Below are 27,924 nucleotides of genomic sequence, written 5' to 3' on the forward strand. Positions count from 1 at the left end.
AAGTGCGTGATATTACAGCTGCCTTTTCTGCTATCGATAATCCACTTTAACACTGGTATGACAAAGAACAATGATGCCAATCTGATGATCTGAAGAAGACACACCTTAAGTAATAAGTATTATAATGGGCTTAGTAGGCTATATATTGGTATATTGAGCACTTTTACTCTTTTTACAAACAAAATTTACGATCTACAGCTAAGTGCAACTTCTATATAAATGCTTCAATGCTTCAACAAAAAAGTTTTTGAAGCAACAGTTATAGAAAGATGGCGTGGAAGTAGCATTTGTTTCCGGTGAAGTTATCAAGCTGACGGAGCACTAACCAAATTTGATGTACGTAATTATTACACTAATCGCACTTGATGTAAAACTCTTCTTGTTCTAAATATTCTTAATTCTTATCTTAATTCTGGTATAAGTACAATAAATTGATTTTAAAAATATTTTTGATAGTGGTTATTCGAACTTTAAGCTTTATCACTTGATTCTCAGTACATCTGACTATTGCCAATTATTAAAAGTTGTAATTTTTTGATATTATTTATTGTACGTTAAAATAAAAATTGTTGAAAAAATATTAAAGTAACTTTGTATTGTAAATTTTTATATTTGAGTCATTAATTACTTATATATTTCCAGTTCAGCTTCCGACAAAATTAATATAAACATTGTTTAAATCTTAAAACGTTGACATATGCCTAACTTAATGAATTTAACAAATAGTTTTGAAGATTATTTGTTTATATGTGTTCATCTTAATCATTCATTTAATCTTTTAGTTAATCTCATCTTCAGATATAACACATATATATGTTTTAAGCGATTCTGCTCTTCTGAATTGACCATGTCATTTTAATGATTGAAAATCTTACAACTATAAGAATTTTTGAGAGGGCACCGCATCTTCAGTTGAAAGGCCACGTGACTAATATTATGAAAACATTAGGTATTACTAACTGAAGATAACAAGTCGTTAATCAGACTATTTACATGAGGTTCCTGAATGCGACAAAGGACCATAACACACATATTTACGAAAGCCAATTAAGAATAGCTGTCATTAAATTACAGTTATTTTACTTTCCAATATAGTAACACTTTTCTTTGAAGTGCAGTGTTGATTTAACACTATGTTTTGATGGTAAAAATTTATAAAAATATAGATACGAATCTAATTTCTTTAAGTTAATTTTTCGTGTCAGAATTTTTGATATAATGAGTCATTAAAAAGGCACATTAAAGTGTTAAAATTCAATTTGACAATAGAAGCGAGTTATGATGCGCTATTAGAACGATATATTGAAAATACAACAAAATACATAATAATATAAAAAAATTTTTTATATTTACCATAACCATTTTATATAAAATATAATATTAATTTGTTATAGTTTACTAATTTATGAAACATTACACATCTTTCGCGTTGCATTGTTGAGTTTGTTTTAAATCATTTCAATTATTTTAACAATTAATTTTTTAGTAGATTTTTGCTAATAAAATATTTAAGTTTTTATTACTAACCTTTCCGAATTTGTTACTATTTCAATGAATTAAGTTAATTACATGAAATGATTTATATAAAATTAAGTTCAGTTGCTTTAGTTTTGCACGTTTTTGTATGAAATAAAATTTTTAATTCCTAAAACGTGAAAGCCGTCATTCGGTAACAAATTCATCATTACAAATACAAAATTTAATTTTTTTTTTAATTTTCACATTATTTTAGTTTTTTTTTAATAAACAAAAAAAAAATAATAAAATTTTTATACAATGATTTTATTATTAATTAATAATATTATTAATTAATAATAGTAAAATAAATTACATTTTAAGTAACAAATTTATTATGTATATTTGGCCAATATATCGATAGTTATTTTTATAACATGATTTATAACAAAACAACATCGATAACCGATAGCAAACAATAGCTCTTTAGCTTGAAGATTTTTTGCACGACTCATAATGAACAATTAGCGATAATCATTGACATATATAATTCATCACAATTCAGTATTCAATGCGAAAAATATTGATAGTCAATATTATCGATAATCGAAATTAACTCTAACTATGCAACAGTAAGTCCATTTTTCATTAAAAATCCTTATATACACTAATAAAGTCAACCACTACATAAGCAGTATTATATATAATAATTAATCAATACGACATATATGTAACATATATACCATATATAACATAAAAAAATTATTTCGCTTTCTTTTAGAAAAATGAAATAGGATTTTCTTTTAATGAAATATTGTTTCATTAAATTATATATTGTCGCTTTTAGTCCAACATAATTTCACGCTCATAAACTATTTGTTCCTTGTTGGCAAAAACAGATTCAGGTGATTTTTGACCTCTTGATTTAAAGCAAAGATTTAACAGTCTAAGTTATTTTATTGAGACCGCAATAAATATTATTCATAAGTTAACTGATATGGATCAGCAAAAGATTTTGGCGAATTACTAAATTTGAATGTGGTCCCGCGATATCTTGTTGGTATAACTTGTTCACCTTTTCGATCAATCTATTGATCGATTTTAGAATTTTTTGTATACATATATAAACCATTCAATTTGTCTAATTCTAAAGTAAGAGTATACTTCGGAATTAATTGTTGTACTATCCGGTATAAAAGATTTACAGAATTTTTTTTTTTATAATATAACAAAAATGCTGCTTTTTAACTCCAATATTTGAAAGGGCACTATCAGAATTTAGCACATAGAATTAATTTAATTTTTTCACAAGCTAGCCTTGCTATATTATTTGTCAAAATACGTAATGATTATGTGGCTTAAATGTCCGGATTTTTCTCTCTATTGGAAAAAAAACAAATTTACTTTATAAGGGCAACCAATATGGGAAACCGTTTTTGAGACATTCAGGATTATTTGACTTAAACTCTATGTTAAATATGTAAAACTTTGATATCCTATGCCTAGGTAATTATATCAGTAGGTCTTTTTCCAAACAAGGAATAATAATAATATATAGAATAATATATATATATATACTCTTTACTTATTCTTTAATAACCATAATAAATATATTTGAAAATATTTTTCTAAAATCTAGCAGTATTTAGAAGCTCATGTTTACATTATTCGTCCAATATTAGAGAAGCTTTTGTTTTAACAGCTAATGCATAGTATTCTATTATATTTTAATTGTATTTAATATTTTTAATATGAGTTGAAATAAATGATTTCTACTGAATACAAGAAAATTAACTAAATTCCGATATGATTCCTGAATAGTATCTGTTGTGGTTCTATTATTAGAAGCTAACTATTAAAGGCGTGACTTTCTAGAAATTCATCAGAGTGCCACGTTACGGATTGCATCCTGAACAAACTTCTAGTCTTTAAGCAAATATACTTCTAGTTTTTTTTAAAAATTTTGTATTATATTCCAACATTTTATCTTGATATTTAATTTTGTGGGTCATCAGATGAAGTAAACTTTAAAAAAAAAAATGGATCAGAAAATGTTTTATCGTTAAAAAATTTAATTAAATATCTACCTTTATTCAACATAAATTAATTGTTTTTTTTGTGCTACTTTTATATCACATAATTATGAGCTCGAATTCACCTTTTATAGCGAAGGAAGAAACTGAAGTCAAGCTTACAGCAACTGGATTATGATCCCAATAAAAGAGATTGCAATTAATTTGGCTACTGCTGTGCTACTTTATGTTCCAAATTATGACTTTTTGCGGTCACTGTAAATTATTATTATTTTTATTGTGATTATTATTATTATTATTATTATTGTTTTTGTTGCTACTTTTGCTTGCCATTAATTTAAAATGCGTGACAATAAAAGTTTGGAATTATTTAACAGATCAAATGAATTAAAATTTTCATAAAATTATAGACTATACGAGACCATACACATATATATCTGCTGATATATGTTATATACATTTATCATTATTTTTTTTGTGTCTTTAATTTATAATACTTTTTAATAACTTTTTTTATTTTTTTTATTTTTTATATTGCAAAGAATTTAATTTGTGGTCGCGCGTGCGCAAAAGTTCAAAGCAGCAAATTGCATGTTGTTTGCTGCTTTTGTTGTTGACATTTTGTAATTGTTGCTGGTGTGTTGCTGACACAAATTATGCCAAAAGTACCGCATAAGCCACCGCTGACGTAAAAATTTATTTCTGAACTTGTACAAGTGACCTGTTTTTTGTTAATTTTTTTTTTTTACCTCACTTCTTTCTCTTATCTGTGATCTTTTATTTTGCATAAATTTCCTAGCAGCCCCGAAGTCATTTGGATTGGGTGTGCTTTATGGAATAATTTTGATTTACTGCATTTGTTTGGAATTTTGAAGTTTAATGCTATATAAATTTTATTGGAATTCAAAAAGTTATTGTTGTTTCTTCCAGATACAGTGGATTCTCGGTATAACAAAATATATAATGTCAAGGCCTTTTATTATTGCGAAAACATTATTTAGAGAGCACATTTTTGATATGCATTTGCATTTGACAACTCGTATAATAGTTAATTTTTTAGAGGGTTCATTAGATCAGGTATTACTTAAACCAAGCGTCTACTGTTTATCCATAAAAATAAAAGATACAGTCATTTTTAAGAATTGAGGCGCAACACTTTTTTTTTGTAAATAATTTCATTAAATAAAATTAATTGCTACCGAATATTTCTTAAGTCATTGCCTTCTGAAAATAGAAAATAGACAATGGAAGAGTACCTAGGTACAATGACTGATACTTTTATATTGTTTTGGATGAACCAATTGAATTGCAAAAAATTTCCAACTACTACAACTTTTTAACTAGTGGCATCTCTCCGTCAATATATTACCCAATGACAAGTGATTATATTGTATACCAGAGCTGTCTAAAGCACGGCCCGCGGATAATGTTTGTGCGGCCCACGAATTTACTGTTGATGTACTGGTAAAACTTAATGATGAAACTAAATTTAACATTATAACCGTATTTTTATTTCTGTCCAAAATAACTATGAACGTATGTATGTGTTTCTGCGGCTCCCCAATCTATACAGTGATTTGTTTTGGCCCGTTTTTTGTTTTCGTATATTGAATCATAACATATTATAATGATACTGTCAGTATTCTAAAATGCTAGTGGTGGTCATGCATTATCCCTACCTAAAAAACGGACAGCCAACGAAAATATTCTTTGAAACCATGCAACGACCATACATAAGACAAACTCAAAGTAAAACCAGGCTTATTAATTCTATAAATTACAACATTTTATTGATGTCAAAAAAAATTAGTCTTAAACTAGTCTTAAGTTTAAAAAATATGATCCACATACATGAATACGATGAATTGCAGAATATTATCCTCACGCATGAAAAGAATTTTCGAAATGTGCTATTCGAGGGAAGAATTATTTGATTAAACTTATGCACAAGAAGATAGTACGATAACTGAACATTCGAATGGCCACGATAAGTCAAGAATAAACGTTAAAAATCCTCCGTAAAAATAATTGTAAGCATAATACTTAAGTTTTGAACAACAACAACCTGTTTCAGATCCATTGAAACTTGACTTGACTCAAAAGAAAAACTTGACTCAAAAGAAAATATCTGAAGTGTTTATTATTTTGTTTTTGATTCTTGTTGATTTAAATAGTCCTTTTCGGAACCAATACAACGCTAAAAACATTTTAAAACTTTTAGAAATATTTTTTTGAAGCCTTTTGGATAATCAGAGTGGTACCGAAATGACTTTTTTCATCGTCTACTGCATTTGGAGAATAGCCAAAAGTTGACTTCTATTGTCAAGAATATACGTTCTATGATGGTTTTGTGCGATGTTGCATTAAAGTGTTGCAAAAAAAAATTATTTTTCTGGTTCTCGATATTCCGGTGTAATTTATTGAACAATTTTAGAAGAACTTTCAAAAACACCTTTGTGTTCAACGTCTAATCTTCTGCAACGAAAGCATGATGAGAAACACACTTTGAAATGAAGAAACTATCAATTTTGTTTGATTTTAGTCGTCCAAAAATCCAACTCTCACTCTAAAAATTTGACACAAAAGTAGTCAACACTGCAACCAATACCAAAAACAAAATTTTTTTTAAGATGCATGTTGTTCAAATGAAAAATTATGATTATATTTTTAGAAGAAAGAATATACTAAGCAAAAAAAAAATAAAAAATAAAGTCCATAATTTTAATCATTTTTAAGTGAAAAATTATGAATATTGCAATACTTTGCATAAATTCGCTACAGCAAAAAATTTTTTAGCAGTTAAAAGTGAGCTATTTTAAGGTGTTAGTATCTGTCGACCTGTACAGAATAAAGAAACAGTACCTTAATATCTGTGCTTAGTAGAAAAATTATTAAAAAACGAAAATCTATAAAAAATATTATTAATGAACAATTGTAAACTCTATTTACAATTATGAAATCTTTGGACATCAGATAGTGAAAATATATGCAATAGCATGGCAGTAGTATTGGTTTTCTGCAAACTCATAAAAGCAGATATGTAAAAAATATATAATAGATTTCTTAGATAAATGTTTAAACATGTCAAAATGCCAAAAAGTTATGAGGGCAACACAGAAAACTAACAATTACGTAAAGTATTTAAATTGAAACACTTGCAGATACTTTTATTGTTAAAATATCTGAGTTGTGTAAGCGCACGTGCCACTGAGTCATGAACTTATGAATATATGATTTTTATATAAAATTTATCTGTAGCATTTTATATTACACTATATTTTCCTTAAAATTACTTATATTCATAAACAAAAACAGCGTTTTATGGACATAGAAGCTTGTACCGACGTCCTGAAGAAAGTTCTGTCAAAAAATATTAAATACTCATTTAATATGGCTTTGGACTATAGCAATCGTTATATTGAATCAAAAGTGTGTATTTTAAAGAAATTAATATTATATTTAATATATAATTCTGAATGCTCAAAAGCCATTATATTATTACTATTTAAAAATTAATTTAAAAAAAAACTTCACAACTTAAAAACTTAAAACAGCCAAGTTATTTTTTTTATGCAATACAACAGATAAATACATATATATAGCAGGACGAAGGGCCTAGAAATCCAGTTCCTTATTCTTAATTAACTTTAAAATTAATTTTAATGTTAACTCACATGTTAAAATATATATATAGCATATAAATTAATATTAAATACAACTTAATGACATAAGATATTTTTTAGAAACCACTTTCGTCTAACACGTTCTAGCACAATTTTTTTAATGTATCTTACCAATCAAAATTAGGATTATGAAAGTTCCTAAATGTACATACCTGTAAGAGAAAAAAATTTAATTAAATAAAATTTATTACAGTATTTAAAAATTTTATAATGCAATTATAATTAATTTTAATATGTTTAAATTAAAATTTATAACAAAACTTAGTATTAAGATTTGTTTCATTTAATATAAATAAAATGAATATAAAAACAGTGTACGTTTACTCAGAAAACAAGAACTTTTCCATCACATATCATTCAGTAAGCACCGAGATTAACTAATATATAATATTAAAAGAATGGAATTATTCATGGTTCCAGACTCCCATTGCAGTGGAGCTTTGAGATCATAGTTTATTTGAGATCATAGTTTATGCTAACAAGTGCTTAACTATTCGTATTATTTGAAACATTTTTGGTTTTGCCAAACTCATCATCAATATATAAGGTATATCACCCTGACATTATAATAATTCTAATACTTCTTCAACATTTCTGTTTTTGAACGAATGATTTAGTATAAGCAAAATAACTTATACACTGTCTACTGATATCTTTATCAACAATATCCTTAAACCTCATGAATGTGGCAAAAGGAGATACACTAAAAAATATGTTTTGTCGACGTTTCTTCACAGATTATACTAAGAAGAGAGTATATATACTGGAGGACCTATTCTGTGCACTTGACAGATTTGTCAAATTCTTTAATAAAATTTTTGATTTTTATAAAGCAGAAAGCTTTTTGGTATTCTGGACACATCTTGACAAATTTCAAAGCTCAAATACCTAGTGCTTTTCACTACACTATGGTGTAAAGTGTTTTGTATAGAAAACTGTTCGTAATTGTTCGTAACTGTTCGTAAAAAATGCTTGTAAATAGCACATATTTTAAGTTGCCAAAAGCAATTTTCATGCATTCAAATAACAATAGAAAATATGCTTGTAAAGAGCGTATATTTTAGTTAAGAATATTTGTCATGCATGCAAAAAATAAAAAATGCTTAAAAAGAGCATATTTTTATAGTTGTCAACAGCATTTGTAGTATTTGGCATTTCTGTTAAATAACCGCTGCTTGGTATGCCGGGGAAAGTATCGAAACATTCCGTACTTTATTCAGCATCGAAAAGACGGAGTAGGTCTTGTTAATTCGGTTTTGGATGTCGACTACCGCTCGGACGTTCGGTGATATTATGCCACCTAAATATGTGAAGCTATTTACGTTGTCAATTTCTATATCGTCGAGGTTAAATTTGCCAGTAGCGTGAGAAGAGTGTATCTTCATTGTTTTCGTCTTTGCCGTGTTGACTATAAGACGAACTTTACACGATTCGTGAATCTAGTCGTTGAGTTTATTTTGCATATCATTTTGTAGTATTGAGAGAAGATAAATGTCGTCAGCATATTGTAGGTCCTCGAGCTGATTTGAAAGTCCCCAGCGTATATCCCAGCGTACCTATATGACTGCTGAGAACTATATTGTTTTTATTATCTTTAGATTATATAGTTAAATGAGGCTCTATGTTGTTGATCACTCCACTGGTTACGCCATTGGTTTACGGAAGCCAAATATTGTTTTGGTGTACTTTTATGAGATTTAGATTAAAATAAGATTTCAACGTTTAAATCGTAGTTTTTAGGATGGTATGTATCCACTATATATGGGTAAGTTTTTAGTAAGTGTTAAGCATTTTTACAGATCATGTTCGCCGTAGTATTTTTCAAGTGACTGTTGTGATTGCATGGTATTATTTTTTATAAAACTGTGCTTAATTAACACAAGAAGATATTTTGCATTACTTGTTTTATAAATACCTTAAGTAACAGCACTAAAATAGTTGTACCTGAATGACTGAACAATGGGATGGCATAAAATTTTAATATGTATAATTTGATATTTGTATGAATAGTGTTGTTTGATGTTAAGCCCCAGGACTTAATGCGTGATGTAATGTAATTAAATATTAAAGTAAAATCTCATAGCTATTATTCTCTCTATTCTCTAATAACTCATAAATACTAAATAAGTATATATTCGAATTCTACTTTATTATTAAAAATAATATAAACATTTTTTATTATCCTCATCAATATCTCGTTGAAACCATAAATTAAACAAAACCATTATTGGAATGGTGTTGGGACATGAATAATGTATAAAAGCTGTGAGCAAACATAGTTTGTTGTTGGTTAACAATGAAACGATATAAAAATATTAATTAAAAATTCTTCAATCGAATCGAAAAAATTAGCATAAAATCAATTTTATTTCGACTTCCTAAAATATTCAATAACAGACAACAAATAGAACATAAATGCAAATAACTCGACATCATTTATAAAAATTCAAAGCTGCCGGCAAATATTTGTTTGCATTGGCAAAGTCGTTTTTAATCATTTCCAATCCCCAACATACTCGTAGCATTTGTATCTCAAACATAAAATCGAATCGTTTATAAAACTCTGCTCATATGACTGCATACAGCATAGCTAAGCATAGCGGATGGAACTATTTAAAAATATTATTTATACATAAATCAAGTTGAAATTTATTAAAAATAATGTTTACTATTTCATCTTTTTGTTTTTCATCATTAAAAGTATATTTCTCATATTAGAATTCCTAAAAGTAGAAGTTGCTTTGGCACGCTGTTGCTGACAAATTAGAGACAGATGAGCTAAAGAAAAACGTACTGATAGATACTCTCGGTATGTAGCATTTTAGTCAACGCATATGTAAACAGTAGCTGAAAGATTTATAAAACTCAATTAAGTATTTAATATATCAGAATTGTACATAAATTAGAAAGAATCGATAAATAAAAAACGATGCTGCAAAAGTTAGTATTAGAATGGAAGATTTATTAATAAAAACAAGAATCGACAAGAATCATAGAAGAGCGTAAATAATGTTGAAATTCTTGGCACACCCACAGTTTCTACGATTCGTATAGCATTTTCAAAAGATACTTTATATAAATTTAATGTTATGCTGCATACGTGGAAAGGAAACTAAATTTTGTTGTTACCATTTACAATGGATAGACTCAGTATTATGTATGCTAAACACGAACTCTGCTGATTGTTATTGTTGCAACTCATCGCAAGACCATAGAAGTTCCAATAGAGCTCAGCAAGAGTTTCAATTACAGAAAGCTGTAACGAAACTTTTTATATCAGAACATACAACAATTAATTTCATCTTGTCTTAGACCTAATCTAATGGTAAGAAATTTTACATTTATCATGATATCATATATCATATCATGAATTTCGCAGAACAATTCTGATCCAAGTATTATTAAGTTTCATATTCATTCATATGTGGTGGACATGACACCCTATAATATTTGGCCTTTTTCTAATTTTTGTAGCCAACCAATATTTGCAGTAAGATCTGTTTGCGAAAGAAGTTCGAAAGAACTTCAAGTTTTATCTTTCGCATACAGGGTCTAGAAACAGATATCATACAAATATTATCCACTTAAACATGGCATCGTACATATCTGCGTAATCTCAAGATCTTATTTTTTATAGTTTTTACATTTACAATAAGCAGTTTCTATATTTATTAGCAATAACTAGTGTACCTTAAAAAATTGATCATTAAATATGAAAAAATCAATTTACATGCTAAAGAGGCATACATTATAGAGAGTTTCGTTATAGAGGAGTAATTTACAAAAATATTTTAAAAACGTAAAATTTTCGTGACATAGGACTCTGCGTTATAGTGCAGTTTATTCTGGAGAAGTTCGACTGTATATCCGTGCCAATGATCAATTTTACAGCTTTTTTGACACGATTCATAAAAAAAGAAGACAGTATTCAACTGTTTCACTGGAAGCTTCTAAGTTTGTGATCACATCAAATATTACTAAGATAACGTTTAATTTGTTTACAGAGAATCTGTTTTATGGTTTATCGATCCTGCAGGTATCGACAACTTCTGCAAAAAGGATTATTAGGAATGCATTGTTTCTCTGCGTGGGTTACCATACACAAATGACCCGAAAACCTGCAGTAAACCTGGCAGTACTCACACCATCCCTTTTGATGAGTTCTCAAGTTCTAGTGTTATTGTAGATGGGCCATGTTAATCTACTCCATAATCATTATGTTTTTAGTAAATTGTAATAATATTAACACGTTTAGTGGGTGTTCAAAGATTCATATTTTAAAATTCAAACCTTGAAGTGATATATTAAGGACATGATGCCTTAGATAGAACTTCTGTTTGATATATATTGCTGAAGCAACATATCAACAACGACACAATGAATAAATCAAGTTTTGGAAAATGTTTGAAAGGTGGTTTGACACTGATTAAAATCTGGAAAAATACCGTAATACATAAAGTAATGTTAGATTTAATATTCAAACTCAGTGTGGACTTAATCACTCTTTTTTTCTAATTCATTTCATTTATATTCCTACTTTTTTCTCTTTCTCTTTTTTTCACGATGATTGTAAATTCAACACGCCATCCCTGGAGTTCAATAGTAGGCATGATATATCTTCTTATTTCAGCAAGTAAATGATCTAATACTTTTCCAAAATGATACTTTTTAGTTCTTTAACTCTTTGTTTGTACTTTTGAAAGCAACATCTATTTACCATACTATATATCGAAAATTATCATTTGTAAGATTTCACTCTATGTGTATTTACGTGTGTTAATAAGCACGTCTAAGTCTAATATTTAATATAACTTCTAGGTACTTAAAAAAACGTCATTGCTTATAGGAATATTTTATACAAATATTATATTAGACAAATTTTCTTCAACGTACTGCAAAACTTTAGTAATTTTCTCGTCATAACTTATGTGCCCAATGTGGAAATAGGCATTTTAATAAAGAAGGCGGTGGGAGTTGCTTTTTTATATTACGTATTGTATATAATCCAAAATAAAGAAACATGTACATATCAGTTGGAAAAACTTTTAGTAATTTTATTATAATTTATTCATTTATTTATTTATTTTTTGTTTCAAATAATAATGTTGTATACAAGCTATACATTGTGACGAACACCAACTAAAGATTGTTCGTTCACTAATGTTTACTAATGAGATTTCATCAGATTAAATTGACGCAAAGCTCTTTAAGAGTCTGATAATGAAGTCGAAAAATTAATTAAGTAAAAAAGCAAAGAAAATAAGAAAAGTTAATATTAAGACACCTAAAGGTGAAATGAATGTCAAATTATCCTTTAGGATTACTTGAACACAATCTCAAAAAATAACAATCCGTTTAAAAAACTTATAGAAGAAAAGGCAACTGACTAGACAGAAAAAATTAAATAGAAAAAACAAAGAGAAAGGAATTTACAAAAAACCTTTTGTAAATTAATATTTCGCTTATATAGTCGAAGGCCTCAGTAGCCAGCGTTATATCTATAGATGTTTATTTTAAACCAAATTATCATTATAATAATAATATAATAAATAAATAAATTATTTTGATTATTCGTTCATATTAGTCTTCGCTACATACAAGAAGTAACAATACAAATGCAAAAACTATGTACAACAAGCAAACCAAGCCTACAATAATAACGATGTTGTTTTGTGAACTATAAAAATTTTTTAGGCATATAAAAATTCTTTTAAATGTATAGTGCAAAATAATGAGCTAAGATTTGCCACAATTGGTTAGATTAACAGAAAAGTAAGTTCTTTTAATAATGACATCATATTTAATATCTAATTTAATTACTTTAGTACATGATTTTAGAGAGATTTTTTTCTCATTGATTTTATTTTCCTTTTTCTTTATTTATTTTATTCCATTTTTATTACCATTCCGTTAATTTTTCTTTCAAACGTAATGCTTTCTACTAGTCTAATTTTGGTTTTTGTCGTTGCAACAAAGCAAACTCGTTGCTTACTCACATCGATGCATTTCCGGAATAGACTATGGATACACTATAAAAAAATTGCTGCTTTTATGTAATTTACAAGTATTGTGTATGCAATACAAGTATACTAACTGAAAAATTACATATTTGAAGCACTTAAAGTAGAAAAAATTTTATTAATTATTAAAGCTGATAATTATGGAATGTGCTAACATCATTTTTTTGTGTTCTTTATGTTCTTCTAATACTTTGCATATTTAATAAAAAATAATAAAAAAATTAAATTAAAAGAACATTTAATTTAAAATTTATGTACAAACGACAAGTGATGACAGAGACGAACCGAGTAATATGAAGTTGTATAGGGCAGATCGGGGCAGATTGGGGCAGATTGGGGCAGATTGGGGCCGTGCGCGGTGTGAAGCTAAAAACTTAAATACATTTTTCAAGTGCCACGTACTTGCAGAGTAGATGATGATATTCATAGATGTTTGCAGATACGTAACATGCAGACAAACGATTATCAACATCTTTTCAAGACTCACTTGAAGAGTTAATTAAGTATATAAAAGAGATAGAAAATAAAATTAAAAAATTGTATAAGTTTTTATAAGAAATTTGTAGAGAAAAATAAAAACTAAATAAAGTATAGCGTTTGTCTTTGCATTAAAAGTGCCTTTGATGAGTTTCACGTAAACGTAATTGACACTGCATTAATGGTTATGATGATGACGATGAGGATAATGATTGCGCGGAGTTGATGTGGATGTGGATGTGGATGTTGATGTTGATGGTAAAATAGATTGCGGTGAATCGTTTGTGACAGCAGATACAGGTATACTACACCTGCATTAGATACTCTTACAACACAATGGCAAGTTATAAGTTGCAGCCAGTGCTCACGCGATAACAAGGTTAGGTAATTTATTATCAGTCGATAATGATTATTTTAATTTAAAGAGGCATTATACAAAAAAAAAAATTAGCATGGAATTGCACTGCTATTTATCATTCCTCTTTAATGAAAAGTAGACAGTGTACAGAGCTCGTTCAGTGTTAATTTAATTAAAATCATAATTATTCAATTATGTATAATGTATATACTTATTATATGTTATGTTTACTGCTTAGTAGATTTAAAACATTTCTATAAAAGAAGATGAGATTCTAATATAGTTGTATTAATTTTATTGAAATATAACACTGTTAATTATTTTTAGACTAGCTTATTATGTTTAAACAATACTAATATATTTAGTTGACCAAAAAATTTTCTGCGTTTTGCTGTTGTTGGGACTTTGAAATATCATAACGTTAATAATAAAATATATCATATTTTATTATTTTTAGAATCTTTGATTATTTTTAATCAATCAATACTTATATATTAGGTTGACCAAAAAGTTTTTGACGTTTTCCTGTGGGTGTGACTTTGTGTTAATGACTTTAATTGCATTTGGTATTTTTTGCTCTTTATTGTAGACAACTTAGTTAATGATTGAAGGATTTCTCAACACTAAAAGTTAGTATAACATAACATATAACCCAAAATTTGAAGTATTAATGGGACAGATTTGATTCAACGTCCACATAGTGCTGTAGTTTTTTAAAAAAAAATTTTAATTTGATGGAATTTATAGGTATGTTTCGTTAGTGACCAATAATGTTTTATTTGAACGGAAAATAAAGTGTCATCTGCTAAAACTCTCAAACAGCCCAATATGAATTAATAGATGTTAGCTAACGTTCCATACTTCCTTTTATTCGAACATTAACTCCCTAATCATCAGATGATAATTTCTTCAATTTTCCGGTATGGAGAATCTTGTAGATCAAGTTCAGTGCTAAAAAATACCGGAGTGTTGAGGTGCTTAGGAAATTCTTTTTTTGCGAATGCATAAAGATTCCATCTAATTATTTCTTTATGATATTTGTAATTTTAAATAATCATGTTGACTACTCATAAGTTTCATTTATTGCTATAAGATACTAATTCTTAACTTTTACTAATAATTAAAATAAACAATATTTATTTTTTTAATTATGCATAAACACAAAGTATAAAATAATTTTCAAATATTTTTGTAGTAACAAATCATAATGCATATAATTTTCTTTGAATAACGCTGACGAACTATTAAATGAAATCGTATAACTTAAGCTATTATTCACAATCAATTAATCAAAGTTAGACTTTCAAATGATTATTAAGGTGTAATTAATATAATCACTTTAAGGTGTCTTTGTGTGCCGCTCTCCTCCCAAACGCTATGCACATTATTCATATAAAATATTTTTAAACGAATTATGAGAAGGTGTGCCGCCATAATAAAGAAGTAGACTAGAAGCATTGAACTTGGATAAATATAACCTGTATCATTAGTTCAAAATAAACAAGTTAGTAATATTACAACAAAATAATAATTAAACAAAAAAAAAAAATATATCAACATATAAGCGTCATTTCTTAAAATTTCTAAAGGGAAAAAACTTAAAGGAATTGCTTTATTATGTTTAGATTGATATATATAATATTAAATTTTGAAAGTGTTTCATTTAAATGACAATTTTAATTCAGGTTTTGAATAAAAAAAAATTTGAAATATTATACTTTTTTTTAAATTAATATGTTTAAAATTTCACTGATCATAATTGAAACTGGTGAATACAAATTCACAGACGTCTACTATGCCGGCTTCCAATGAAAACGCAACAATAGTGCCTATTCAAGTGAGAATACAAGTTCGAAGCAAGTCCCAATGCAGCACGATAAAGCTTATTCCCTCAAAAAATATATTAAGAAAAACGTAAAAAACCTATTATATAAAATCATATTGCAGTCAGTAGTAATTTACCGGTGTGTGAAACCGGAAAGTTATTAGGTACAGATATGAAGGAGCGAGCTAATACACTTATACAGGGCAAGAGCAAAAAGCATGAAAATGACAAGATCTTTATTAGGAATAAAACCTTATATTTTTTATTATGATTGGACTTAAAAAAAAATTTACTGAACTTAACATGTTACTAAGCATGATCGAAGATACGAGTATTGAAGGCTATTATTTAACAATATCAACACAAAACTATAGTCTATAATTATTAATAGATAGGTTTCGGAAAGTAATGAACGACAACAACAAAAAGTTTTTTTATATTATTTTAATTAATTAAATTTTTGGCTAACCATACAGATATTTCGAGTACTGCCCAATACCCAACATCAGTGGTCTTGGAAATAATTTCATATATTTAATTAATAGTAAACAATTTTTTTGAGACTGACTTAATAGAAATTTAAACAAAAAATTATAATTAACAAAATAGTGGCCTAAATATTGCAAATTGGAACTAAGTTTGTATGAACTTCATAAGTTAATAAATTTATTACTTTTTAGCAAAATTAATTATGGTTTGCGGTTCCAAACTTAATATAAACGAACTGTGTGTATCCTTAAAACTGCCACACCCAGCAACAATTATGTAAAATGTATGTTAAATGGTACATAAACTTATCAATAAATTCAAATTGATAAGTATTCAATCAAACTGAAGTGTAACAAATATGTAAGTGGCATGCCACAGCTTTTTATGACAATCAACCAAACACAGACAGACATATAAACAGACAGACAGACAGACAGACGGACAATGAGACACATGTACTCATTTATAAGCGGTTTGAAATAAAATATCAGATACCAAACCGCAGAATCAATGATCAGATTGATTTGACAAAGCAAAGCAAACAATGTAAAGTTATTTCAGTGCGAGGGAGATGCAGTGAGGAGTTTTTGATTAAAAACTTCATAAATCAATGTCAATTGAAGTGACAGCACCAGTTTTTAAAACATTTTACTTGCAGTTAATGTGTCATGCAAATATTTCCCTTTTTTCTCGTATATGAAAAGTGTGTTGCATGCAGACAGGCATGACACATGCAATGGCTGCAAGGTACTCGTGCATTGTCATAAAAAAATGTGAAATCTATTGAGTATTTCCATAAAAAGTTCTATAACATAACTCAGTTCTATGCTTTATTAATTGTAAACTTTGTGAATATTCTTTAATATATTACTATAAAAGCAAGAATAATATTCAAATAGCGCAATGAACTTAATAGAACACAATGATTTACAGAATAGTTTTAATCATCTATTGTTATAGCTCATTGAGTTCCGAGACTATATGAGTATAACCCATATAAATGATAATAAGCAAGTGACTAGCTTCTAATAATATCCGCTAAGAGTACGTAATAATATAATTATTAATCACTGAGTTATAGCTAACTGAATAGCGATAGTCTTGGAATTTGCAAATTAATGGGGGAAAACCAATTTCATGTGTTAAAATAATACTGTTTTTAGAACGGAAAAATAAAGTGTAGAGTTTAGAATTTGGGATTAAAAACTTCCATAACAATAGTACTTTGTCAAAATCGAGCATTTTGTAGAATCGGTGCTTTGCAGAACCATTATATCACAATTATAACCATTATTATTCCAGATTCCATTTAGGTGCAAAAACGTATTAGATTTGGTGTCTAAAATATTTGTGGATTATTGTTAAAAGTCTTAAATTATTTAATAAGCTCTTATAAATAGGAATTTTATGTTGTATAACAAGAAATCCATTTCCGACTGAAAATGGTAATAATAGTAATGAAATCATCAAATCCAAAATAAACTTTTTAGAACAAAGAAATTCTTGGACTGCTCATACAGTTATTTCGGATAACACCAAATACATATCATCAGTGGGTCTTTGAAAAAATCGCTGAGTGTAATAGTCTGTACATAATTTTTGGAACTGCATATGTCAGGAACACATAAAACCAATATACAATTAATATATTTTAGAGTTTTATTAATATTTGTTGTTTATTTATAAACAATCATTGCACTTGCTGTGCTAAAAATAAAAACTAATGCATAAACCACAGCTATACTAATTAACTTTATCGTTGCAATTGGTTGAAGTTTGAAATTTAACAATACTGTTTATAGAAAACGATCCTTAATACTTACTTATTCTAAAGCTTGCATTCTAAAGTTTCGCTTTGTCGAATTCTACGGTCGCTTTTGCTAGACAGAGACGGAAAGAAGATTTATTTTATGTCGTATGACAAGAAATCCATTTCGAGTTGAAAAAGATGGCAATTTTGAAAATACTAAGAATTTTTGCCTGAAGTTTTTTTCGAATTTATCTCATTTAAAATGATACTAAAAATAACTTATTTCGTATTTCATTAATTAATTTTTTTTAAACGGTTAATATCCACATTTTAAATATTTATCTAATTATTTGTAGCAAGTTTACTATAAATATGAAACTCCTTTTTACTAAAATAATTAATTTTTATCAACCCATTAAAACTTTAGTTTTTATTAACCCCTTAATACTGTATTGTCAAAAACCCAGATATTTACGTTAGAAATAGGTGGCAGGTTTAAGCTCAGCAGTCTCAAATTATTATAATTATTATTTCCTTGATTTATTTACAATGTATTTATCTACAATACATTGGGTAAAGATACCACTCTTAATAAGAGCATAGCGCGAAGAGTCTCAAATTAACCCAAATAAAATAAAAGGTTGAAAAATACAAAAAGAAAAAAATATTTAATTTTAAACACAGTGTACCTAAAAAATCGAGAGCAATACTGAATTCACACGAAAGTTTTGTTTGTAATTTTAACTGTCATGTTTGTAATCTTAACTGTCAATTGCTAAAATCACAAACAAAACTCTAGTGAGAATCTAGTATAGCAAAGATCTAAGTTCGTTTTATATGCTTTGTGTGATAATGTGTAATATATTACTCCATTTTAATATATAAGGAATATAATATAATTCTTTCTATATACAATAAATAATATAGAAAGAATAATGCATATCTTATATATATTATAATAAAAAATATATGAATTACATATAAGCTCTTCTTTCAAAAACATATCCATATCTTCTTCATCGGAAAATTTTTCTAATCATTCCATTTTGTTCTTAATAAGAGAAGCTTTAACACATACCTTTCGAACTCGTCATACTATGTCCAATATTATTCCAAAAGTTCAACCTACAGCCGAATACTTTCATCTCCTTAACGCGCTCCTTCATGTTCCCCAGTACACTGGTCTCAGCGAGACTAACGCACGGAATCATTTGTTAAATATAATTTTTTTTATTTTTTATATAGAAAAATAATAAAAAAAAAGCAATGCTGATTTTTTTTACATTAAAAACAAAATCAGCAAAGCTTATATATGATTTATATAAATTTTTATTTTATCCAATTTTTTTTTCTGTGATTTAACTTTATTCAAACTTTATGGCAAATTTAATCCTAAAAGAAAGAAAAAGAAATTATAAAAATTAAAAAAAAAAATAAATAAATAAAATTTATCCATAAAACCATTTCTTTTGGATTAAACCAACGTTGCGAGTTATAAAATACATTTTTGTTTTCCTATTTTTTTGTTTTTGTAATTTTTAAATTTAACTTCACTCGAACTACAAACTACACTTCACTTACTTCAGCTTTTTTTTTTCTTTTTCTTCTTCTTTTTCTTCTTCTTCTTCTTCTTCTATTTAATACCTAAAAGTGCAAAACTTAACGATTTTGTAAAGCAAAAAGTGCAGTAATTACTGACAAGTTTTTTGTAATTACATCAATTACATTGTGATTCAAGCTTATAATTATAATCAAGTCATTATAAATAATAATAAAATACTTTTTTACATTATTCACAAGACCATGTACGTACAAGTATTATATATACTGGATTAGTCTGCAAAAAACCGATAGCATGGATATATGTTGTTTTAACTGCCAGTTATGGCACCTATTGATGCTGGAAAAATTGTGAGCATTTCCTTCATTAAAATCAAAAAATTAAATAAAGGAATTTCTAGTTTTTTTCTAGAAATTCCAAAATAAACATCAAAAGAAACATATACGCTTTTCCATCCACTTTTGGATAATGAATACATATGCTATGTTAAACCTAAATTATACTATAGGCATACTATGCTTTTAATTCGTTTAATAGGTCAATATATTATTTTGTTACTTAACTTCATACAAATTAATAATTTATATTTATTTTTATTTCACTTATTTATTTTATTTTTATTTTATTTATTTTTTATTTATATTTTTATTTATTTAAAATTTTTATTGCACATATAACATATCACAAAACTAGGATAAATCCTATCCTGCAATTGTAGCTAAAACCAATGAGATATAAATAATCAAAACAAACTATATATATAAAAAAACTTAGAATCAGCACAGGATTCCTTGCAGGGCATGGAATACCAATATACTAGACTGGATATATATACGGTTGCAAACTGTAGATTCTATGAAGAGAATGAGGAGTCAGCCACAAATGTGGTGTTAGAATGCCCTGCGCTAATGCACATACGAAATAAGCTCCTGGGAAAGTATATTCTTACGAAAGAGGCATAAAACTCTGTAAAGTAGGTTCTATACTACTTTTTACTACAACAGGGCCTACTCTAAACCCAGAAGGGGGCACAATAGAGCCGACGGTCGCGGAGCCACATCCCCTAACAATAATATAATATAATATATATATAACAAAGTTTGACACTATTTTTTTATTTATTGTGAACTTTATAGCAATATTTTATGTATGTAATAATAGATACATACAATTAAAAACATGTGGTTTTTTAAATAATTACATAGCTAATAATACAAAACTTCTCAAGAAATCTATAATAAGGGAGAACGTTTAAAGCAGTAGTTCCCAACTGATGGTCCGCGGACCAAAGATGGTGGTCCGATGGTTAAAAATGGTCCGTGATTCAAATTGAACAAGCATAAATACATAAGCTATAGTTTGTACACTGAGATCTCACTTATTGTTTAATAACCTATCAAAAATGCATAGAGCATATTAAAGTAGTCACACAGTTTATTATACTTAAATCTTGTGGTCCATACTAAAAACAAAAATATCATAGTGGTCCTTGGTCAAAAAAAAAGGTTGGAAATCACTGGTTTAAAGTGAAGAACTAAAATTTATATTATCTTTAAGATCAATATCAAAGTTAAAGTTATCGTTATGTAGCAAGATTTTAATGGGGTCCATATCAAAATATGATCTAATATATATACTGCGTTTAAGTCCAGGGTTAACAGTCCGATTAGAGAGCAGAACAATTCTATGTAGGTATAATGTCTCTGATAAGAGCATCACAAATGCTATAGTTGCAATCAAAGAATAGTAAAAAAGTAGTAAGAATATCTTATATGGATAGTGTTACCTAAAGTACAAAAATCTTTCTAAAATAAAATTTTTTTAAGTAATCCTAACTTTTAAAAGTATTAAACTAAAACTAAATAAATTAATATTCTTATCAATCCGCAGTATAAAATATTTTCTTTTATAAATCTTTAAAATCGATGTCATTTTATTGGGACAAAACAATAAATAATAAAAAAATTTAACAAAATTGCAATTAATATTAATAAAATTTTAATTTTAACATTTTTAAGGTTTTTCCTCTCACCGCTTTAACTATTTTTCTGTACCAACTCTTGACATAATTTTTAATTTAATACTATTTATATGCGGGCTCAGTCCCAAATCAATAAGCCAATAACTCAAATCAATTTAGTACTCGTAAAGAAACTATGAGAAAATCATGAACGTAATGACCGCAACCCAATACGTAGTTTATAAGAAATAAAAAAGTGTGTCAAATCGAAAATTCAATTTTTTCTTATAAAAAAAATCGTAAAATAGAGAAAAAATTTCAATCAAGCCAAGAAAAAACCACCAATTATTTATATATAAAAAACAAAATAACATAATAAATTTAATTTCAGAAAAAAAAAAAATTAAAAAATTTATTAATAATAAAAGTTGGAAAACATAGAAAACCACACAAGCAGTGCTGCCAATACTGCGAAATAAATTAATTGAACAGTTCAAAATTGCTCTCAATTATATATACTACACATATACTACACATAAATTAAATAATAATTTTATAATTTAGTTAAGAAGTTATTTAAAAATTAATTAATAAACAATTTTTAAATAAATTAAAAAAATAAATTAAAAAATATCTAAAAAAAAAGAGTTTCTAGCTACGAAGGACCTAGTAGTCCAGTTAACTCACAAATAAATAAATATCTAACTACTTAATGTATTTTCAAGGCATATTGTTTAAAACAACAAAAAGATTTTGTCTCCTTATTAAAGATAATAATATTAATTATTTAATAATTAAAGATAATAAAACGGAACATTTTGTATAGTTAAGGGTGTTGCTTTTGAATCGACATTATTAACTTAAATAAATATTTCAATAGCCTGTGATATGTCTACCACAGACTTTTGGGATATTTTTGCTTATATATGATATTACTAATTCATATCTAGAACAACTTAAATTCAAGTATTAGAGGGCTACAGAATTGGAAATCTTCAAAATCCTTATACTGCTTAATTTGAAATACATGGATTTTATTTTACTTATGTGACAAATATATACAAAAACTTTGAGAAGGATGAAGTTTTCCCCAAAAATGTTGGAACATTTTCAAAAGCTTTGGAAGAACAAAATTTCCGAACATATTTACTTATAAATAAATTTTGCGATTTAAATAAATGGATATTAATTAATAGACCAAAATTAGTGTACGAACTGTCTGTTCTCAAATATTACATTTAAGGAATAATGGTATTAAAATTTAGATCCTTAAAGTCCCCTTTGAAAGACTCAAAATATATATTAAAAATGTATTCTGCAATCCATATGATCTTATTCACTTCTAGAACTAAGAGCGCACTTCCCGAAGTTAAAGCATATCATTACAAAACACTCTGTATAAACTGATTTTCGACAGTTTTCGGCTATACTGGTATATAGCCAACCAAATAAATCTGCTTGTCGGCTAGAATTGTATATAACATATTAATGAAACAATTAAGCTCATTCAAGTTTTATATTCAGATGTGCAGTAGGACCTAAGTGTATTATGCTTGTCTTTCTTATTAAGCATATAGGTATATGGGTTTTGTGATATGCGATACCTATTCCAGTTTTTGCAAAGTTAATATACACTTACTTTACACAATATTTTTATGGCGCGTGTAAAAATAAAAAATAAATACTTAAAAACGTAATTAAATAATAACATTTCGTGTACATCAAGCAATAAATAACATATATGTATATCAAATAAAAAAATGAGAGAACCCAAAACTGCTGTTGTAAAATACTTTCGCATTAAAGTCTAAAATGTACTCTTTTACGAATTAAGTTCATCTGTCTATTTCACAAGAAAAAAAACCCTGCTAATATTTTATTTACCAAAAAAAAAAAAATAATTGTGATTAGACAGCAAACCAATTTCAAGCTAAATAAGCCAACTTTCCTTTCTCAACAAAATAAACATATTTTGTAAACAATTTCTTGTCAATATTGACAGATACAATATTGTATGACGTTTTTTAAAAATATGTTTTAAAAATTCTTGCATTAAGGGGAAATTTTTTTTTTCTAACACAAACTGAGTTATTTGCATACATATATTTTTATTTATTCAAATATAGATACAAAGATATACGTATGTATATACCTATGTACCTACTAAATAAATATATACTAGGGCGTAGACAATAAAACTCCTAACCATAGTATGAGATTTCATAGTATAACATTAACCATATACGATAGTATATATCTGAATAATTTTGGCAATACTATGCTAATGGCAGAAATCAAAATAAACAGAGATACAACTAATAGATAACGAAAAACATTTTAATAATACAATGTAGTATTATTAGATACTTTTTGTAATTGCCTACAATCAATTCGCAACATATGTGCATATTCAAAAATTTGTTTTTCTTTCTTTACTTATGGTGTGTACTACACTTTGCAGATACAATAACTCATATGACATAAGATTTTGGTTGCTACAAGTATCTGCATTTATGTGTTTTTATTTGCTTACTTGTATCTGATAAACTTACAACTTTTACTTTTAGCATAGCAAACTGGCACAGGCAAGCGGGCAGGCACGTTGGCAGTCAACCACTTGTACTGAGTTTTGATAGAATAACTTTTCTATTTATATAAGCCAGCATGCAACTTCTCTGTTGCTGACTTCAGATCTCATTCGACATGGCTAAGCTCAGTTAACTGATGGCAGCAGCTGGGACAACTTTTTCACAAGTATAAGTATTTGTTAGTTCAAAACAAGAACAACAAATAATATCCGCAGCTTCAAATAATAAATACAAAATTTAAATATTTTATTATTGTTTTTTTTTATTTTTGCTTTGAGTTAAAACTTATTATTTTTATTATGTAGATAGTTTATTCATTGAATAATTAAAAATATAAAAAGTAAAATATTTCTTGTTATGTTTGTTTTATATTTCCAAGATATGAAAAATATTAAGGATCTCATAAACTTACAAGTGTGTGCATGCTAAAACCTTTTCACCAACCAGCCAGCCGGTCAGACGGTTTTTAAGAATGCAAGTCATCATTGTAACCTAAACACTATAAAGCAGGATATAGTAAATAGATCTTTAAATATCTCTCTAATTAAATGTAATCACCTTAACACTGTTTACCAGAAGCAGAAAACCAGCAGAAAGAGAGAGAGTCCACCAACAGAAAGAGAAGAGAAGAAAACTAACAGAAAGAGAAGAGAGAAGAGAGGACCGTAAGCCGCAGTGTGGACTTGAACTCACTAAAACCAACTTTTAGAAATGTTCAGCGGATGCAACCCCAATTTAGTAATAAGGGGAAAAATGTAAAAGGCGCTTAGTATTTATAGTTAGAAATTTATCTAAGTTAGGAGAGAATACTAGGAGAGAAAGTTATCACACGCCTGCTTATATGCATTCTTGTGCAGAATGTGTTTCAAACCACTCACACTTTCACATCAGTTATTCAATTTGATAGTCGTGTGATAGCTGTTACACAGCGAAACCTGATAAACATAGGCAGATACAAAGATATTAGATTCATTATTCCATAAAGCCCCCATATTAAGTTATGCTTATTGTGACTTAAAACTGCCACAGATAATATAAAGTCAAGGTGCTGAATCAGTAACTCAGGTCTACCCGCATACATACCACGACGGTGATAGCTTACACATAGCTTACGCTCCAAGAAGATCCAAGCTAAAACTAGCAAGCAGTTAGATAATTGAACACTTGTGTTAGTGAAATACATAAGTGTGGTAATTTGCACATTTCACTTTGACTTAAGTTCTTACGGTAAGTACTGACTAACTAATCCTTAACTGAGCTTTACGGCAAGACGTTGCACTATCATGTTTAATATATGTAAACTATAGCGATTAAAAACGCAATACGAGACATCTGAAAGTAATTAAATTTTTACTTCTTCTTCTTCTTATTTGGCACTATAGTCCAGTGTAAACCATGGCGTCCTTCACAACTTGTCTTCATTTGTTTCAATCTTCTGCAGTTTTTTTCCCATTCAGAACTTCGAGTTTTCTGGCGTCAAAGTACACGTTTTCTTTCCATCTCAGCTTCGGTCTGCCTCTATGCATTGTTGTCATTGGGTTAATTTTAAATATATTGGCCGGAATTCTTTCAGGTTCCATTCTTGCAATGTGAGCTGTCCATAGTAGTCTTTGTGCTTTGACAAATCTTACACTTTTTCAATTCTTAAACAGGTCATCAATTTCTTTGTTTGTTCCTCTTCTGTGTGTTTCGTCGCACATTCGAATAGGACAATATACTTAGTGAACTATCTTTCTTTCAAAAATCTGTAGCATTTCTTTGTCCTCTCTTGTCATAGTCCCGGACTCCGAGCCATAAACTGTTATCGGTAGCATTATCGTTTTATATATTCAAAGTTCACGAAGTTTACTTTCTTTAGAAAATAATTTCTTATGAATTTTTATTATGCGTGATTTAAATAAATATTCAATTATATAAAATATAAGTTATGTATGCTAATTTATATCTTGAAGATATTAACTAAAAGAAATTTACACCTAAACTTATAAGTTCAATCCATAACTATATAACAAAATTAAAATTAAATTATAGAGATTATAAAAATTATCTTTAAGATCTAATGAAAGTATAGAACAGATGTAACATTGCAAATTATTTTGTTTTAAGAAACTTCCATAAAAAAAATATGGTAGTAACCAATTTTATATTCGAATTACTGTAAAACAGAATAAGTACATATGTACTAGTACTACAAAAGAGCACAACTGCAACAATACTGAATTCTTCGGAAAACAACAGATAAAAGAGTACAATTTAAAAGTACAACAATATTTATTGACCTAAATACAACAAAACAAGTATTTTCCTGCCAAAATACTTGCAACATAAAACTTCATTACAATCCAAAGCGCAAAAAAAGAGACCGACTAACTGATTGGATCCGAAAGCAGACACCAGGTATTACATATGTATAAATTGTAAGTAAACATAATTCAAACCATATAAGCAGCAAGTATACGACTTAACGCCAGCACGACTGACTGCAAGCCCAAATTTTAAACCCAACAAAAGCCAATAAATGTCCTGTAAAATTTTTATGAGCGCGCAATCAGTGTCCGTAAAGAAAAAGTGTGTTAATACCTTCCGTACATCTCAAGATACAATTGCGTGTATAAGGTTTGGATCGCAAATTGAGGTTTGAGGCACGTATCTGACCTTGACCCGATCGCAACAAATAAACATTCAAATTGATGTACAAACGAACTGAAATCAAATTTGCAAATTAAAAGAAATGCACTCTTATTTAGGAGAAATCTTCCAGAAAAGCTGCAAGAACACTTAAAAGAGCGAATGTGATTTCAAAGCGGGAATCATAATTTTTTGAAAAGATAAATTTATGCATTTGTTTTGAAGTTATGCGAATTTACATACAGAATGCAAGTGTTTGTGTCATTTTTTATGTATGCAGGCACGAGTGCAAACTGAGGTCTCTAGAAATACCATAAATAACTGTTTAGACGCTGTAATCAAGAGATTTGTGTAGTACTAAGCGGTTCACTGCTGTCTTGATACCAGTATTTTGACCAATAACTCGTTTAGAAATAACAGCAAATTTAATGGTTTTTTTGTTAAACTTTTCAATTTTTAAAGTTAGAAATTAAAACAAAAAGTAATCTGCAAAGTACTAAGTTCTCAGTATTCCAAATTTAAATCTTAAGTAAATTTTAACACCATTTCTACCTTTATAAATTTAGTACTTAAATTTCTAAATAACTGTATGCTAAAAATATTTCATCTTATTTTGCAATTAAAATTCTGTTTTAATTAAACTTGAAAATAAATTTAATTTTGATAGTCGTCACTACAGTACAGTCATACTAACACTTTTGGAACAGTTCAACGTAAGGTCCACACTCATTAAGAATATAATAAAAATGTCAAGAAACTTATTTCACAAAAATATATATTCCTAATAAATCAATTGTCAAAAAGGCTCGATTAATTTTGACTAATAATTAGATAACACAGTCCTGACTCTGAGCTTCAAATTTGGCAGGGTACAAGCTTAACCCTTGATACTTGCAGCCTCCAAAAATTATTTACAAATAATCAAATATAAGAAATAATTTCAAGACCACTGATAATGGATATTTGTCAATACTAGAAACAGCTGAATGTGTGGTCAGTCAAAAATTCAATTAATTAAAAATAAAAAATTTTGTTATTGCAATTCCACTACTCTTCGATAAAAAAAAACTCCCTATTGAAAACAATAGTTTAATTTA

At 27.7% G+C, this 27,924-nt stretch overlaps 1 protein-coding gene across 2 annotated transcripts in view; it reads right to left on the reverse strand.

The window, feature by feature from the left end:
* The window catches only part of LOC119688132 (tyrosine-protein kinase Btk29A), a 186,643-nt gene that overhangs the window by 49,119 nt on the left and 109,600 nt on the right, over nucleotides 1-27,924 (reverse strand). Inside the window, exon 1 of one of the 2 annotated variants that reach the window (XM_038102790.1) lies at nucleotides 19,169-19,328. The exons of the other annotated variant lie outside the window; for it this stretch is intronic. Within the exon in view, the coding sequence (XP_037958718.1) occupies nucleotides 19,169-19,301 (133 nt within the window). The 5' untranslated portion in view covers nucleotides 19,302-19,328. Of the gene's footprint in view, nucleotides 1-19,168; nucleotides 19,329-27,924 lie in introns of those variants that run through there. 2 annotated transcript variants of the gene reach the window in all.

This window comes from Teleopsis dalmanni, chromosome X (assembly GCF_002237135.1).
Source record: "Teleopsis dalmanni isolate 2A chromosome X, ASM223713v2, whole genome shotgun sequence".
NCBI classification, from domain to species: Eukaryota; Metazoa; Arthropoda; class Insecta; order Diptera; family Diopsidae; genus Teleopsis; species Teleopsis dalmanni.